The sequence below is a fragment of the Pteropus vampyrus genome, unplaced genomic scaffold, assembly GCF_000151845.1.
Source record: "Pteropus vampyrus isolate Shadow unplaced genomic scaffold, Pvam_2.0 Scaffold147, whole genome shotgun sequence".
Lineage (NCBI taxonomy): Eukaryota > Metazoa > Chordata > Mammalia > Chiroptera > Pteropodidae > Pteropus > Pteropus vampyrus.
The window spans coordinates 629288-647741 of record NW_011888928.1 but is presented as its reverse complement, the minus strand read 5'-3'; the positions used below and the strand labels follow the sequence as shown (position 1 = coordinate 647741).

The following is an 18454-nucleotide window of genomic DNA, read 5'->3' as shown; positions in this document are numbered from 1 at the left end:
TTATATGACCAATCGGACCAGGTTCTAAAGGGTCCTTAAGTTTGCATTTCTTGAATTCTTTCCCCACTTCCTCTGCTGCCTCCTCTAGTGTCCCCAAAACATAAGAAGGGGGCAAAACTAAGGTGGCTGCAAAGGTCTAGAAAGCCATGAGAGACTTTATATGCAGGAGCAATGCCTCTCTCTCAACCTGCCTTGTCACTCTCCAGCATCCCCTGCAACCGACACCAAGCAGAGAATGTGGGCTTCCTCCCTACCATGCCCGATCCCAGAAAAATCAATCAGAAAGTATGTGGCATCAAAGCAAGGACAAGGAGGAAAAGCCACCCCTGAGCCTGGCCCCACCAGCTGGGAGCGCATGCCACCAACGCCCACCAGGCTGCTAAAGAGGCCTAGATACCGACTGAGAGCTGGACTGCAAGAGCTGGTCAAAGCCTTCACACTCTCCTCTCGATTCTTTTCTGTTTTCCAACATGCGTCACGCACCTTCTCCTTCACCTAGGAAGGGGACACTCCCTTACACTGCACATCCGGTGACTCGTCCCTTTAAGTGATCACAGGTGGCTTCCCCAATGCCCCACACAACACATTCATAGGTGACCAGAGTAACTAATTGCTCCGACTTGACTTTATCACCATAAATAGCGCCTCCGCTGAGATTAGGAAGGGCCTTTTCCCCACACTTGTGGAGATTCCAAAGGAAGCAGAGACAGCATCCTTGTCATTCAAGAACAGGCTCTATAAACCATATCCATGTGTGAGCATGTGCATGCACGTACATGTGAGCACTGCACGCATGTCTGTGCAAACATGTGCGTGTGAGCACTGCATGCATGTGTGCATCCACGTGCATGTATGTAAGCATGTGCATTATTACATACTCATGTGTGTATATAGGTGAGCATTGTGTGTGTGTGTGTGTGTGTGTGTGTGTACACATGCATGTGAGCATGCGTGTGCACATGCACTCTATGCTGACCAGGGGCTATTCAGAGAGCCTATCAGCACCAGGACTGAAGATGCTCCAAGAGACAACACCGTCACTTCAGAAAAAGAATGTTCATTCAGATTTACTCGAGGAGCACCTTACAAAGGGAACAGAGTGAAACGATGATAAAACAGCAAGGAGGAGGAGGAGGAGGAGGAGGACCAGGGAAAGAGAAAGACAAAAAGATTCGATTAAAGAGCTTACGAATAGGACTTAAGGATTTCGACAGTTGAGCTGCTAATATGACAGCAAAAGCGGAAGAATGTGAGGCCTGTCTCATAATTTCTGCTCTCTGGAAGGAGAAAGCATAATGGAGTCCAGAGGGAAAAGACAGTCTTTTCAAGCATAAGTTAGAAGTATCTCCCCAAAAAAAAAAAAAGTTTCCATGAAGTGGGATAGGGGAGGGGCACAGCGCAAATGATCAATAACATCCCTATATGGTTAATAGATTCCATACAGTAGCTACTGAAAAACACAAGCTACTGTTTCAGGGGTCAGCAAACTTTTTCTGTATAAGCTTAGAGAATAAACTGGGCTCTGTGGACTATGTGGGCTCTGGTAAAAAACTGAACATAAACAACATGTAAACGAATGGGTGTGACTGTGTTCCAATAAAACTTTATTTGCAAAAACAGGTAGGGGGCCAGATTTGGTCTGCAGGCTATAAATTGTGTCACCCCTTGTTCTAGTCCCTGTGACTGCAAACCTGGCTGCACACTGAAATGACCTGTCGAGCTTTAAAAAAATCCTAATGCCTCGGCCACCCCCCCACCCCCAGAGACTCTCGAATTAACTGACCCGGGGGAAGGGCCTGGGCACTGATCTTTTAAAAAAAATGCCCACATGATTCTAATGGCAGCTAAGGTTGAGAGCCTCGTCGTGTACCATCTTCCATGAGAGTAAAGCAAACTCATGATCTGCCTTAACCCTGGATTATTTGCAGTAATAGCAGCACCTTAGGGTTCACAGAAAGAGACCTACACCTCACCAAAATGACTCTCTGTGTGTGTGTGTGTGTGTGTGTGTGTGTTACAGTTCACGCAATCTCGTAACTTTAGCCTAAAAAGACTGAACTCTGGACTAGTCATAATCAACAGGAAAAAAAAAAAAAGGTAAAGCATCTCATTTTACAAAATAAGCTTATTGCCCAAGTCAATAAGGTACCGTAAAGTTTATTCTAACAAGAAACCAACAAAAGCCAGGGGGCTGGGATCAGGTCCCTGGGAGCAGATCTTCAGGAGGTCAGCCAAACGAAATTATCTTTCTGAAACTTTTCAGCCATATTTGATTCTCCCCTAGCTCCACAGGGAGAAGAGCTGCCATTTCTCGTTTAGTTCGCAGCCGCTTCTGAGGACTCCTTCCACCCCTGCCCTTCTATATCAGGAATATCTTCAGAATCTACCCTCGCTGCCAACATTTTGAACTTTTCAGATGATATGAAGACAGCTCAGGCTATAAATGGAAACCAGAGATGGAAAAAAAAAGTACCCACGCTAGAGAAAGAGGCACCATCTTTGATTTCTGGAGAGAGCATAAATCAGAATCGCCCCCTTAGAGGGCAATTTGGCATTGTCCCTCAGAATGTCAACTGTGCATGGCTTCTGACCCGCGAGTCCCCTTCTGGAAATTTATTCTCTGGATACAGTCCCGTATGGGCCAAAAGGTCTTCACTGCAGCTGTTTACAACAGCAAAAGTGGAAAACAACCAAGCGTGAATAAATAAGGTGGCACCTTAAAGTTACAGTTCTCCTTGAAATGGATCAAAATGCAGCTGCTAAAATAAGATGGCAGCAGATCTCTGTGTCCTGATGTGGAAAGCCAACGTGTCTGATGAAAAAAGTGACACTTAGTAGAACACTTAGGCACTGGAATGGGAAAGAAGGAAATGGAACACAGATAATGAACACATATGTGTGTTCTTGGGGTTTCTCAATGTTGGCACTATTGACATTTGGGGCTGGGTAGGTCTTTGTGGGGGGAGGTGGCAGTGAAAGGGTCGTGGCCAATGTTTAGCAGCAACCCTGGCCTCTAACCACTGGATGCCAATAGCGCTCACATCCCAATGGCCTCCTCAATTCATTCTTATCTATGACTTATTTATAATCGCCTTGGAGCCACAGAAGGGGGCATAGCAATCCTCCAGGGCCAGGCTCCTTGTATGGAGCCAAGAGAAGAGGCCCAAGACAGCCAATAAGGGACCGTGTGTCACCAACCGGGGCGAGAATGGTCTGCAGAAACCGTCCCCTGTCTCGCACCAAAATTAACTGTAAGAGTAGTGGAGTAACCATGGATGACCCGTGGGCTAGTTTTTGTTCTTTTCAGTTCTATCTGTTTGTCTGGCCCAAGGTAGTTTTGGTTTTTGATGAAATTGTTGCCAAATTTTAAAAACTAGGAGAGTTCGCATCAAAATCTGGATTTCTGTTTTTCTTGAAAATTCAGGGTGAACTGGCAGAAAAGTACTTTGTCCTCCGTGTGATTGCCCACTCCGCTTTGTCACCTTACCCCCTGACCCCTGGCCTACTTAGCCAACAGCACGAGAGGCACAGTGAAGGGCAAATGAAAGTCAAAGCAATGCCTGTCTCATAGCATTTCAGTTTCTGTATCTGGGTTAAGAGCCCAAGCTACGTACGAGCAGGTCTGAGTAGTTAATTTTCTGGGTCTCAGTTTCCACTTCTGTGAAATGGGGCTATTACCTACCTTGAAGATTGTTGTATTTTTTTTTTAAATAGTTTTAATTCACAGAGAGTAAAATTCACTTTTGGGGGAATACAGATCTATGAATATTAACACCTGCATAGATTTGCATAACCACAAACAATGTAGAGAAACTCCATCTGCCAAAGAACCCCTTAGTGATCTGTAGTCAATCCCTCCCCTCTCCTCCACCCCCAAACCCCAGCAATCACTGATTTGTTTTCATCTCTATAATTTTGCTCTGCAAGTATAAATTTTTAAATTAAATACTGGGGTTTTTTTAGATCTAATACTGTCATTATCCTTGGTGCTGTCTGATTTCTGTCTGCTCAAACAGATGAGACAAAATTCAAGTCCCATTAAACCATTTGTGGGATGCTCAAGAATTTTTTAGCATTTTCCTCCACTTTCCGACTTTTCTACCCATCCATGGCTCCCCATCTGATCCTTTTCCCATTAGGTAATTAAAATCTCAGCCCTTAAAAACACCCGCATTCCCAATGCTTTCATTTCCACTGACAAAACGAGGCATGTCCCAGAATGGGAAGAGCTAGCAGGGAGCTTCACTTCTGCAACAGAGACTCAGATTCCGCTGTGCCCACCAACCGAAACACATGACAGGAAGAAATCTTGCATTCCCTACATGAGTCAAGCCACATCGAAAGACCCACAGTTATCACGAGGATGCCCAAAGCCCGCCTGGTTTAGGAAAGCAGCTGTTCTTGCCACGCATGACGGGCAAAGAGGAAATGTGACCGTGAGAAAGCTTCTGCATGGCATTTCTTTTCGGGGTGTGGAGGTGGGAGGAGGGTGTGAGAAAGCAAACCACCCTACTGAGAACAGTGAGCATTCCCTAGGGAAGCAAATGGGTGCCCTGCTGTTCAAGTGAGGAATTCCTACCAGTCAATCGGAACTGGAGCCCCTAAAGCCACCACCTGACTGTCCGATCACATCCAGGATGCACTAATAGGTGACCCAGGATGAATGAGGCACTGGTCTCCATGGAGACAGTGGCCTGCGCCAGCCCTGCCACCTTCTGGGTCCCTCAGTTTCTCCACCTGAAAATGGCACTGCAGGACGAGATGAGTCAGGAAGGCACTGACCACCAAAGGCTGGAGCAGCCCTGCAGACAGGTGGCCACCCATCCCTTCCTAAACACCCCATACAGCAGTCCCCCCACCTGTGGGGGATACAGTCCAACCCCCAGTGGATGCCTGAAACTGCACATAGTACCAAACCCTACTTATACTGTGTTATTACCTATTCCTAAATTCCTCTGATAATTTAATTTCTAAATTAGGCAGAGTAAGAGATTAACAACAATAACTAATAATAAAATAGAATTATAACAATAAAGAATAATAAAAGTTATGCGAATGTGGCCTCTTCCTCTCTCAAATAATCTTACTGTACTGTGCTCAGTTTGCACTTAAAGGAAGCACTTTATGGCTTCTCTTTGGCATGTCTGAATCGCCAACATCACTACTCTTGTTCTTTGGGGCCATTATTAAGGAAAATAAGGGCTGCCTGAACACAGCAGTGCGACACCGCAACAGTTGATCTGATAATGAAGACGCCTACTAAGTGACTAACGGGCCAGTAGCATAGACAGTGTGAAGACGCTGGACAAAGGGATGATTCATTTCTCCGGGAAGGACGGAGCTGGATAGTGTGAGATTTCTTCATACTACTCAGAATGACGCACAATTTAAAACTTATGAATTGTTTATTTCTGGAAATTTCCACTGAGTATTTTCGGACCTTGGCTAACCCATGGGTAACTGAAACCAAGAAAGCCAAACTGCAGATGAGGCGGGGCTGCTGTCTCCTTAAGGCCTCTAGGACAATACCCTCCTCCTTTGGTGTGGCTTCCTCCTTGTCCACTGCTCCATTTCAGCCTCCTCTGCTCAAGTGTCCGGGGTCCTCACTCTTCCTTTATGCTCCAGACCAGGGTTAATCTCTCAGCATTACTGCCACTGGAGCCAGATAATTCCATTATGGGGGGCTGTCCTAGGCACTGTGGGACATTTAACAGCATCCCTGGCCTGCAACCACTAAATGCCAGTAGCACCCCACTCCACGCCCCATGCCTGCCCCCACTATGAGAACTGGGGCTCTACCCCAACCCCTTGTATAAACCAAGATTCCCAGCATTATACCTCCTGCCTTAACTTGGCCTCAGAGCACCCCGCCCTCTTCACTTCTCCTATTGGGAGCCTCGTAAGCATCTCAAACTTACAGAATCGAAAACTGGTTTCCTGGCTCCTATTTCTCCTGCCACGACCAAATCTGTCCACACAGTTACTGGCACAACCCAATAATTCTTGGCCGTGGGGGCCTCCTCTGAGCACTGCGGGGTCTTCGACAACATCCCTGGCTTCTACCTAACCTACTAGATGCCAGCAGCATCGTCCACTCCCAGTTGTGACAACCAGAAATGTACCCAGACACGGCCAAGTGTCTCTTGGGGTGAAGGAGGAACTGGCTCTGGTTGAGAACAGCTAACACTGGCTGCTCTCAAGCCAGCACCCAAAGAGGTCCTTCTAAAATGCTAAGTCGGTTCACTGCTCAAACCGCACCCCACCGCCAGGGCCTTCAAGGTCCCGGTGCGGTCTGACCTCATGTCTCCCCCTTTCCTACTGGGACACGCTACCTGGGCCTCCTTGCCACTTCTATAACACAAAGTTCATCCTTACCCTAGGGCCTGTACATTCTTGTCTAGAACATTCTTGTTGCTTCTAGAATGTTTCTGCTGTTACTGGCGTGGCTGGTTTATCCTGCCATGCACCTCTCCACTCAAATAGGCCTTCCCTGAACTACTGCCTCTTGTCCCCACCCACATCCTGCCCATCTCTCTCCTTATCACATTAACACATTTTACCTTACTGATCTTAATACTTGATACACATCAAGTACACCTACAGCTCTTTAAATACGTACATTTACACATATGAGAACTGGGGTACTGTGGTCAAGGGCAAGTGAGGTGTAAACACTGGCCTAAGGCACTTCAAGATAAAACAACTTGCATGTCAACAAGCCCCGAGAAATCCCTTTCTTGTTCCTTTTATGGATCTCTCTTCATCTTCGGCCATGGCGCCTTTTTAAATAGTTTGCTCAGAAGAGTTCAGAGTTCAGGCACCACACACAAAAGAGAACATCACGACTTGCAAAAATATTCCTAACTGCCACAAAAAGAGACTTCCAAAAATTTCAACTGACCCAGGTTAAGATTCAGGATGCTTCCAGTGGTGGCCGTTTTGTCCGTTTTCGTTGTGATTGGCGTGGACGCTTGAGGAGAGAAAGGTTTCGGGCTGCCGGATAAACTCCCTGCTTGTCCCGTCTTCGTGGAGGCTGGTGACGCTGAAAAAGTATGGTACTTGTTAAAATATAGATTTACAAATAAAAAAATACAACTCGTAGGTGCGGGGAGAGTAGAGAAATCGTACTGGATTTCAAAAAGGCCACCAGAGTGCCACAGATGGGGTGGAGCAGGCATGGCTGGCTGGCTGGCCCTTTATTTCAAAGCAAAGGGCTTTAACCCAACGTTAAACCGTTAAAGCCACAAAGGAAAGAGGCCTCCCCAGTTATTCTATTAAACACAAAGCTCTAAGACAAATCGGCTAAGCCGCCACTGAAATTGGTTTGGCCCATTCACGGGTGTAAATCTCAAGTAACGATTAAACCAGCCCCCACCATGGTCCAGATGCAGAGACCAGGCCCAGGCTTACAAACGGCATGCTATCCGTTTGTGGAAGTCACAGGGGCGGGCTCCCACAGTTACTGCACCTGCCCAGAGGCCAACTCGACCCCTTGGGAGAGCTTGGGGTTCTCATTTCAAAGGATGAAGTTAAACTCCACCCCAGATGGAGTAAGGAGACGTTGGTATATTATCTCCCTTTCACTATGTTTCAAATTTTGACAGGAGGGTGGAGAGTCATACCTATGCCTAAGGATTTTAAAAGTATCTTAAAACTACCACATCCTGCTCCCTTGAGCCTCATCCACTGGGTGAGGGGAGGGATGACAGACATCAAACCATTTAACAAAATGAAGCATTCAGATGAGCCAGCTAGAGCCTCCTAGAGAGTCTTTATATCTTGCCCCTTTACCTAAACAGTTCAATGTTATTGGTCCTGTTACTAAATGTGTGACAGGCAACAAAATGGCCAGCTGGCCTCGGAGGCACAAGAAACCAACTCTGAGGCGATCTGGTCCTTAAGAGAAAGCTGTTAGTGGCAAAGTCATTAGGAATCAAGACATCACGGGGACTTCAAAAGTGCTCGGACAGGTGGGTGGGCACTCGCTTGGGTCTCCTCCCTGCCAGATACAGACATTCGGCGTGAAGATTCAATAGACTGAACTCGTACACCATGGCCAGTCAATATACCAGTCAGGATACAGGAGCTAACCTCAGCTCCAGTGCCAGGACCTGCCACACTGTGTTTAACATAATACAGTGGGAAAGATTCTAGACACAGAAGTGGATTCAAGCACAGATCGGAAGTCAGACTGGGCTCAAATCCCAGCTCTGCTGATAACTTGCTGTGTGACCTTGGGCAAGAGATACCTGGAATCTCTGAGCCTCCTTTCCTGGCAGTGGCAAAAAGGGATACTAATAACACAATACAAAGGGAAAGTAAAAGTACCTACCCTCATCAAGTTGTAAGGATCCACTAAATTAACCATCTGAGCAGTGCCTGGCATCTATTAAACACTGGTATAGCATTGTTTTCTAGTTCTCATTAACCTCTAGGGCTTTGGTTTCAATCATATAAACTAGTGGTTCTCATCCAGGAATGATTTTGCCCTCCAGGGCACATGAGGCAATGTCTGCAGACATTTTTGGTTGTCAGACTGGGGAACGGGGTGCTGACATCTAGTAGGTAGAGGCCAGAGATCCTGCTAAACATCGTAACAGTGCACAGGACGGCCCCCAGAACAAAGAATTATCTTTGGCCCCGAACGCTGACAGTGTTGAGACCAACCAGTTCACACAGGGATGAAGCAGGTGTGTCTGCGGGAACTCTTCACCTCTTCTGGAAATGAGAGGAGGTGGGGATCAGGTAGCCAATCTGTGTCAACTGCTGCTTTGAATGTACTCAATAAACATTTGAAGTGATTTTGAGAGTTAAGCTAAATTAAATTAATTTTACTGTAAGGATTAAGGAATGCCTGGCCAGGCACACAACATTCTGAGGGCTGTTACTACTACTGCTAGTAACCCCTGCACACTACAACCAACAACAAGTTAAAAGCATTTTAAAAGACTTAAATATTCCCAATAACATCTTTAGTATTAAGATGTTGTGTGTGTGTGTGTGTTTTTTTTTTAATCATTCATTGATTCATGTTCTATCTGTTTCCAAAAGAGATTTCCACTGGCTGAAGAGATCAGTATAATGTACTATACTCCCCACGAGGACTAAAGACCAGGCTTTTCTAACTGCGTTCTCTTAAACACACTAGCAAGCAGGTCTAGTAGTGAGGGTCTTACCACCCCCGCAAAGCACTGCTTGGGACTGCAGAGAACTTTGTTGAGGTAGCCTGACCCTAAAAGGGGACAGGAACAAAAAAAATTAGGCAAGGGTGCTCTCGCACCTCAGCCAAGTGAGACTCCATTTCCCTGTTTAATGGGTCAAGTTCAAAAATCAAAAAGCAGAGGTCAGGAGGTGGTCCAACAGGACCCTGCCCGACCTGCGAACCTGCAGAGGCTAAGGTAAAGCTACTACATTTATAATTCTCTCTGCGTGCGTATCAATGTGTAATAAAAATAAATAACTGGAACCACCACTCGCTAGGTTGCTCAAGGGCAAACACGTCTAGACCACTCACTTCAACTCCCCCTTTGCTCCCCTGCCTCAACTTACCCAACTCTTCAGCAAGGCTTCTACATACCGCTTCCAAAATATATCCCAGATCTCTCTCCTGATCACCCATCTCTACTGCTTTCACCCTCATCTATGCATTCTCAACAGGGGCAATATGGCCCTCAAGGGGCAAAAATGTGATTCTTAGGGGGTAAAAAAAAAAATCTTACTCTCTATGTATAAAGCACAGAAATGTACGCAGTACACAAGAAGATATACAATACTCTTAAATTTCATGAAGGTCTACCCCCAGGTATGCGCCCCATAGAACTGAAAACAGAAATGTACACGAATGTTCAGAGCAGCACTGTGCACAACAGCCCAAAGCGTGACACAACCCCAATGTCCATCAACGGACAGCCAAGCTGTGGTATACTGGCAATGGAATGTCACTGAGCTGTAAAAAGAGATGGCGTTCTGATGCTCATGGATGACCTTGAACACATAATGCCAAGTGAAAGGAGCCAGACACAAAAGGTCACACTTTGTATGATTTTGCTTAAATGAAATATCCAGAATAGATGATGCCACATGAATAGAATGCAGACTGATGCTTGCCGGGGCAGGGGTGGAGCAAAGCTGGGGGCTGGGGAGGGGGGCAGACTGCCTACTGGGCATAGGGATTTTATTTTGAAGTGATGGGAATGTTCTGGAACTAGACGAAGGTGGTAGTTGCACAACGCTGTGGATGTACTAAATTAACCCCTTAAGTGTCTATTTTTAAATGGTTCATTTTAGGTCACGTGAATTTCACCTCCATTTTTTAAAAAAATTCACAGGAAGATGATAAGGAAGAAAATGTCTAAAATGGATCCTTGGGGATAACGATGAAAAAAAAGGTTGAGACACACTGTCCTTACCCAGCATTTCCCACCGAGACCCTGGAAGAGCCTCTGTGACTGTATAACTTGTATTCTGGCTTCGAACGTGGCCATCTAGAGAAACATGGAAAATACCAGGCTGGCCAAAATGTCTATAGCATTAGGGGTTGGAAAGTCAGCAAGGACATATATATATATGTATAAAATAGACATTGTGAAAACAAACCCGTGTTACCTGTTTAAAACACCTACATTTATATACCTGTATAAAATCAGGTTTCTTCCCCAAGAAATGCATCCCAAAATTCGGTCATGCCCCATCATTTCTGATATGTTCATGTACAATCTATATACTATTGACAATTAAAAAGACGTCAAGGAAACATTGCTAAGTTTTCTGAAAGAAGCAAAAGCTTAGTATGATCCCATTTCACCACAAGAAATTTATTATCAATGTGATTACATACATTAAAAAATCTGAAGCGAAGGAACAGCCAATTCCTAACAACTGTCACCTCTTAGGGTAGAACTGTGTGCTATTTATTCTATAATACTAACACTAAAAGGAATATTTTATGTTCAGGAAAAAAGTGATATAAAATTAAATGTAAATATTGAAGAGCTTCCAAGATAAATATTGAGCAATCAGAATTTTGTCAGAGCTAAATTTCAAAAGCATGGTGCATTAAATCAGTGGTTCTCAATGCAGACTGGAGGGGTGACCATGCTCCCCAGGGGCTACATGGCAATGGTCTGGAGACACTTTAGGCTGTCATAATTGTGGGCAGGTTGTGCTACTGGCATCTAGTGGGTAGAGGCCAGGGACACTATTAAACACCCCATCATGCACAGGATGGCCCCCACGCCAGAGAATTATCTGACCCAAAATGTCGATGGTGCTGAGATTGGGAAATCCTGTCTTAAATCACTAGGCATTTTCCAAAAAAAAAAAAAAAAACACATTGGGAAATGCTCATTTCAATTAAGCTTTGAAACGGATGCCAGTCCTTTTATAAAGCCATAAATCTTGCCCAGAGGAAGAACTAATTGCCTTTGAAGTCACCAATAATTTAATCAGATTTTATACTTTGATGTGAAACTCACAAGTGTAGGCTAAAACACATTATTTATTATCTATATTTACAAAATCCTAGCCTGTGCTAAGTGCTGTTCTGACTACATGGAACATGAGTCTTAAGAATTAAATTAGAAAAAATGTCCCTTCCCTCCCTCATACCCCAGGCCCTTTGGGTGGAGTGGGGCGCAGGAGGTATTGAAGCATGCTAAATTTCTTCTACTTATAAAATCTTGGGAACAACCTATATGTCCAAAAGGCTGTGTCTTGCACAAGTCTTAGTGGCATGCACAGACAAGCTACATAGCAGACAGTCCATGACAGGACAGAAATGTTGTGTTAAAGGGTTATTTACTAACCCGGAAAAGTATTCAGAACACAAGATTGAGTTAAAAACAAAAAAGCTCTTAACGGTCTCCACCAGACACTCCACAAGACTAAAGGACTGCAAACAAGTGATCCATGAACCAAGTAGCTCACCAATGCAAATCTGATGCATCTTTTTAAATTTGAGCCAATATGTAAAAGTTGGAGTAGTTTGCATTTTAAAAAATATTTGAGACTTCTCTTGAACAACCAGAAATCTGGTAACACTGAGCCCACATTCCCATCTGGCTACAAACAAGAGGAGGAACAGGCCCTGGAGTACCTCTCTCTCTAGCTCAGAGCACCTGGTATCACAAGGGCAGGTACAGCTTTGGGAAGTGCTACACACACGACACACCTGTGTTATGTAATCAGTCGTGATAAGGAGCATATTTCTGCTTTAGGTCTCCCCAATCTTGTTCATTTCCACATAGGCCAGGATCCCTGGAGAATTTTAGTTTTCGATCGAACAGTATGACTTATAAACCAACATGGAAGAAGTCCTGGAAACTATATCTAAGGGCTGACTGTTGGAGGTGGGGTGATCTTAGACTAATGATTTTAGTCTTTGTAAATAACAATTATTTTAGAACAAATATGTGTTGATTTCACATTGAAAAAGGAGTCTATAAAAACATTTTCCCTTCTCCCTAAGCAGTAAGCCAGCCATATGGAGCTGTCAGACTGAAGGACCATTAGCTCAGAAGGTGGCGAGAGCCAAGCCTCAGGACTCTTATCCTAATACATATTAATGACTTAAACTGGGATCCCACAAGCAAATATTGACAAAAGCATCAGTTCTGGCCAGGAGGTCTAGATAAAGGGGGAAGCAGAAAAAAGTCACTGAGAATATAAACCACTCTGACTAATAAAACGACAGGATTCCAGGACACCATGAGTGAAAGGCTTCTGGCTGAGCAAAGTGCTTCTCAGACATCTAAATCCAGTTCTAAGGATTATTGACACATGATTCTGAGCTCCTCAAACCCCCCTCCCCCAAACAAAAAGAAGGGTTTCTCAACACCCATAAAGGTTTTATTTAATAACTTACTTATTCCAATACGTAGTTTTATGTTGCTGGCTATAAATTTTTCATTGCTACAACTAATATGGTTTTTCTATCCTAACGGCAATCTTTTCTTTTTACACAATTTTCTATAAATCGCAGTCTTGTCTCAATTACAGCTCTTCCTGATTATAAGGGCATTCCAATAAATATTCCACTTTCCCTTCCAGTAGATGCTATTATCTCTGCAAACAGCAGAGAGCAGTAGGGTGCAGCGAAAAGAGAACAGGTCTGGATTCAGGATATGCAGGCGCCTCCCCACCCTCTCCACAGGGATCTCAACCTGCCTTCTGAAAACGGCGAGACTCAGTTTCTCTTAAGTCTAAAAGAGGCTGGCAAACCGACCTATGGGCCAAATCTAGCATACCACTTGTTCTTGTATGGCCTGCAAGCTAAGAAGGGTATTTTACCATTTTTAAATGGTAAAATGGTTGAAAGAAAAAAAAGGAGTAATGGTTTATGAAACATACAAATTGCATAAAATTCAAATTTCAATGTCATAGCCATATACTGCCTATGGCCGCCTTGGTAACACAATGACAATGTTTAATAGTTGCATAGTTGTGACAGAGGCCTACAAAGCCTAAAATATTAACTATCTGGCTCCTCCTTAAGGAGTCAAGAGCAATTTATAAGATTAAAACAAATTTGAATTATTACCTTCTATTCCTGTACTACTACTCGTTGACCATCTAACTCATGATTAGCAAAATGATCCAAGCACATCCTCACAAGGGGGATTATATTCTGGGAAAAGGACTTTATAAAAGTCTATTGAAGCAGGGAATATACAAACTTATCACGTAAAAAGCCTCTCAAATGATGAAGAATTTTGTCAAGACATCTGATGTTTTTTCAACCTCTATTACCCCTCCGAATCTTTAAAAAAAAAAAAAAAAAAAGCAACACATTATACATGTCCTCATATTCCCAGAAAACTATATTTTCTGAAATACGGTGCAAAAGAACCAGTAGTAGTTCACAGACCAATGTGTTTAATTTTACAAGTCAGATTTCATATATTTGAGGGAAAAATACAACAAGCAATTTAAACACATTTTATTTAGCTTAGGACGAAGCTAAATGGCAGATTTAAAATTAAGAATGTAATAAAATATGGCAAAAATCATGGCAATGAAAGTTCGGGCAACAGTGATTCTCGAGATTGCTGCCAAGGTTAAAACACTTTCTCAAAAGTCTGCTCTCGACGGGAACTAAGAGGCTGAGCAGTCTGTGTGATTATGTACCATGTTTTGTGAACTTGGCTTAAATGGAATCACGCCGCAGAATAAAGGTAAGCTTGTAAGGACTCTGGTCAGAAACTAAAGAGCAAAAAAGAAGTTTTTTCTGAAACTATGTCAACACGAGTTATCGCCAACCTAGAACAAAGCTCTAAAAACTCAGCTGTGAGTACCTGGAACTACATGGCTATGATCGCAACAGGAGGAAGAGACTGCAACCTTTATTTTGAAGAAACAAAAGCGGTTGGTACTTAACTCTCTACTCTACCTGTAGCCATTTTGGGAACAGCTATAAGCAGTTCTCAAAAATAACCAACCATCCAGAAACAGGAAACGATACAATATCAAAATGGGGGGAATCGAGTTCACAAATGACTAAGTCCCTATCATTTGATTTTCTGGGGACTTCGTGGTCACTTGAAGAACAGATGCCTGATCCTTAAAAGAGATCTTACTATGTAAAGGAAGGAAGGGAAGGAGGAAAGGGGAGGGAGTCTGAAAAGCTACCCCAGATTCCCCGTTTGGCCAAAAGTCTCACACTAGTGGTCCAACCTGTCGATGTACGTTATTCATTCTGGAAAATATTCTAAGACATTTTACTTTTTCAACATTTGACTCCGCCATCTTGACCGGACTGGTCTAAGACATTCTGAGTTGACAATACTTGAGATTTTACATAAAAAATGTGAGTGATAAATGCATATTTCGCAGGTCTCTGGAAGAAATGTTAAGATCTGAAAACTGTGACACCACATTCCCGCGTGGCATCCACGGCTGAAACCCTTGAGATGGGGCGTGTGCCCGGGGTTCACAAGTCCTCGTCCCCTCAACAGTCGCCCCAGCCCAGCACCTGAGGGTTGCCAGCCTTTATCATCATGCTTTGGGTAGAAGCTTGTCTGTGCCCATGTCTCTCAAAAGTAGAAAAACATATGACAAATACTGAAGGCCACGTTTCAAGAAAAATGGCATACTTTTTAGATGCCTCTGGTAAATGGAGTCATGCAGTATTTGTCCATGACTAGCTCATTTCACTTAACATAATGTCCTCAAGCTTCATCCCTGTTGTCACATACTTTTTAAATGAGGGTAAATCCATTTCTTTGTACAAGTAATAAAGTCTTAAGTATTTAACATGCAACCAAATTACGTTTGGTACTTACTTTTTACACACTCAGTCAGCATCCCTCATGTGTATCACCCCTCTGAATCCACACAGGTATTTAATGAGCAACCACCATTAAGAAATAATGCAGTTGCCAACATTTTTGTAGCACTTACTACTCCAGGTACTGTTCTAAGCCCTCGTGTGACTGATTCATTGACTCCTTACAAGAACCTATGCAGCAGGTCCTATTATTGTCGTCATGTGACAGATGAGAAAAATAAGGCACAAGAGGTTAGGTACCTTGCTTGCCTAAAGCCACATAACAAGTGAGTGGCAGAGCTGGGATTCGAGACCAGTGTCCTCATTCTTAACCATTCTACTATCGCAAGTCTCAAAAATGCAATGCAATTGTTAGCAGGGTGACCTTTAAGGGGTAGGACAGCTCGGGGGAGAGAGATTTATTTGCTTGTTTCTCTACTATTTGAATGTTAAATGATGTGAATGCATGCTTTTGATAGAAAAATACTGTTTTAATTAAAATTCTTGAGAAAGAAAAGGCTGTTACGAAAATCGTTATGATTAATCTAAGAGGCGTCTGAACTGAACTCGGAAGGATTTCTAGCCACATCCACCCGCTGCTAGGAATAACCTCCAAGATGACCTGCTGCGGATGCTTTTTGTCACTTTTTGGTCCCTAACAGCAAGAATCTCATTGGGTTACTCATTTTAAATTTAAAACCTGCTCCACTGGAGCGAAACCCCATGCAGCTCCCTTTGATTCTGTGACACGAGACAGCTTGGGCCCGCCAGGTTATGGCACCAATGGGAACCTCACCCCGTTCCATGTTCCTGAAGCCTCCTCTGCCCTCTCCCCCCAGGGGCTGACCTGTGCTCTTGTCCAGAAAGTCCATGGACTCCTCGCTCGCGCTGAAGTGGCTGGACATGGCCTTCTTCTCGGGGTCCTGCTCCACGTCGGAGCCCGTGTGCACGGAAGAGTTTGTGCTCATGGGGGAGCGAGGCATATCGGACAGGGAGATCCTGCGGCCCGCGCCCCCACTCAGCATGGGCTTGCTCATCAGGATCTTGGGGGACGCCGTCATGTCGAAGTTGAGCTTGACCTTCTCTTGCTTGTCGATCTTGGCGGCGCCAGCGCTGGGGTTGGCGGGGTCGAGCAGCATTTGGTACTGGCTGTTGGGCGTGTAGGGCGTCCTGAACGGAGAGTAATTAAAAACCCCAAACTTCCGGCGGATGTTCTCCACGTAGACCTCCATCTCCTGCATTGCACTGTTAAAGATGCTTTTAGTCTTTTTCACAGAAAAAGGAATTTCTTTAGACATGAGGTAGCAATTATTTATCGGAACCCAGGCCCTAGGAGTGCAAAAGAGAAAGAGTTTAAATTGACTTTGGTCATTTCCAAGATTTTTTTTTTTTTTTAATATATTGTATTGTAGTAAGAACACTTGAGTTTTACCCTCTCAGCCAATCTTTAAATGTACGATATATTACTGGTGACTATAGGTACAAAGTTATGTGACTATCTAGAGCATATTCATCTTGTTAAAATGAAACTTTATGTCCATTATTAATAATTCGCCTTTTGCTGTCCCCGAGCCCTGGACAATCACCATTCCACTCTTTGAGTTTATGAATCTGACTATTTTAGATGCCTCTGGTAAATGGAATCATGCAGTATTTGTCCATGACTAGCTCATTTCACTTAACATAATGTCCTCAAGCTTCATCCCTGTTGTCACATACTTTTTAAAGCTGCGTAATATTCCACTGCATATACATAGCCCATTTCTCTTATCCATTCATCTGTAGGTGGACTTCCGGGTTGCTTCCAGAATTGTTTTTTCCTTAATGAAAAACAAATTAGCCTAATAGGCTTGCCAAGATTCTTAAATGCATATTTCTTTTTGAAAAAAAAAAAAAAAAGACTTAGTTTGAATGGTTAATAAATGATCCACTTCACAGACAAGTTCTGTCATCAGGCCAAACTTGGACAACAAACTAAGCTAAAACATTAAAAAACACGACAGACTTAGTCATTTTAATCCATTAAAAAATAATAAATCTCGTTTGGCTCTGGGTTGGTAGAGAGTTAAGAAAATCATCACTACATCCTAGACTACACCTCTCGAGAGGATTATTCTCCAAATCTCACTCTTCTGCACTCAAACATAAAAAACTTTCTCTTTTAAAATCGGGGTTCTCCATGGGACTAAGAAGAAGCATCGGAAAACCACAACCTTTCTAAATGGAGGTGCACGGTTTTTTGAATGGGAGATAATTCACATGGGGGAAAAAATGAAAAACAGCCCCTTAGCGTTCAGGTATGTGTGCCCTCCACCTCCCATTCCTGATCGGCTCCGTCTTCCTACCTTCGACACCCCACATCCCAGTGTGCTGTGCACAGACTTCATGAAACATGAGCTGCTCTTCTAGAATTAGTGACCCGAGTGACAACAGGCAGGAGATGGGAACACAACTCCCATGCAGGAACATCCAAGATTTAACTGTCACATTTGCTCCCCCATCCTCAACCCGTTTGCAGCTGGAAATCTGGTGGGAGTGAGCTTTTCCAAGGAGGCCTTTTGGATTTCACACACCATAAACTCGAAAGCCCAGTGTAGAGTAATAAGGAGCAAAGTGGAGAGCGAGAAGGAATTAAACTCACAGCCAGACTAACACAAGCACCATCTACTCAGGTGCTATCAAAGTGTCCACGTAGGAATCTGGCCTCAACACAGACCAGTCTTCCAATGTTTTAAAGAGAAAACGATACACTTCTTATATTTAACCCACATTTTAACAGTTGGTATCTTCTTCCTATTTTTAAAAGAAAAAAAAAAAATGACCCAGGAGAAATAAAGCACACGCGAGGGGCAGAATTCAAGGCACAGGTTGGCTGTGTCTCATCTTTAACTCGTGACATAAACTAAAACTGAACACTGAACACCCCCAAAATATCTGTTCTCTCAGAGTGGTGGAATTACCAGCTTCTCACCCAGTCCAACTCCCTGCTGTCATTCTGCTGAAACCTGAGGAACCGCCTGGAATCAATGTCCCCCGGGTGAGACTCCCACACGGTACAACTGGGTGACAAAGAGTCTCGATCAGACAGAGCAGATCCCAGGAGCAGTGAGGAGGCCCAGGGCTGACCACAGAGAAGTGACTGCCCTTCCCTAAGCCAACCTCAGCTGTCAGTAAAATGGAGGGCAAGCCCCA

At 43.9% G+C, this 18454-nt stretch overlaps 1 protein-coding gene across 42 annotated transcripts in view; it reads right to left on the bottom strand.

The window, feature by feature from the left end:
* ZMYND8 (zinc finger MYND-type containing 8) overlaps positions 1–18454 on the bottom strand; it is a 109874-nt gene that overhangs the window by 29668 nt on the left and 61752 nt on the right. For all 42 annotated transcript variants that reach the window (XM_023536079.1, XM_023536092.1, XM_011369264.2 and 39 more), the window contains 2 exons: positions 16110–16591; positions 6902–7042 (listed from right to left, as the gene is read on the bottom strand). In XM_023536079.1, coding sequence (XP_023391847.1) covers positions 6902–7042; positions 16110–16591 — 623 coding nt within the window. The remainder of the gene's footprint in view (positions 1–6901; positions 7043–16109; positions 16592–18454) is intronic.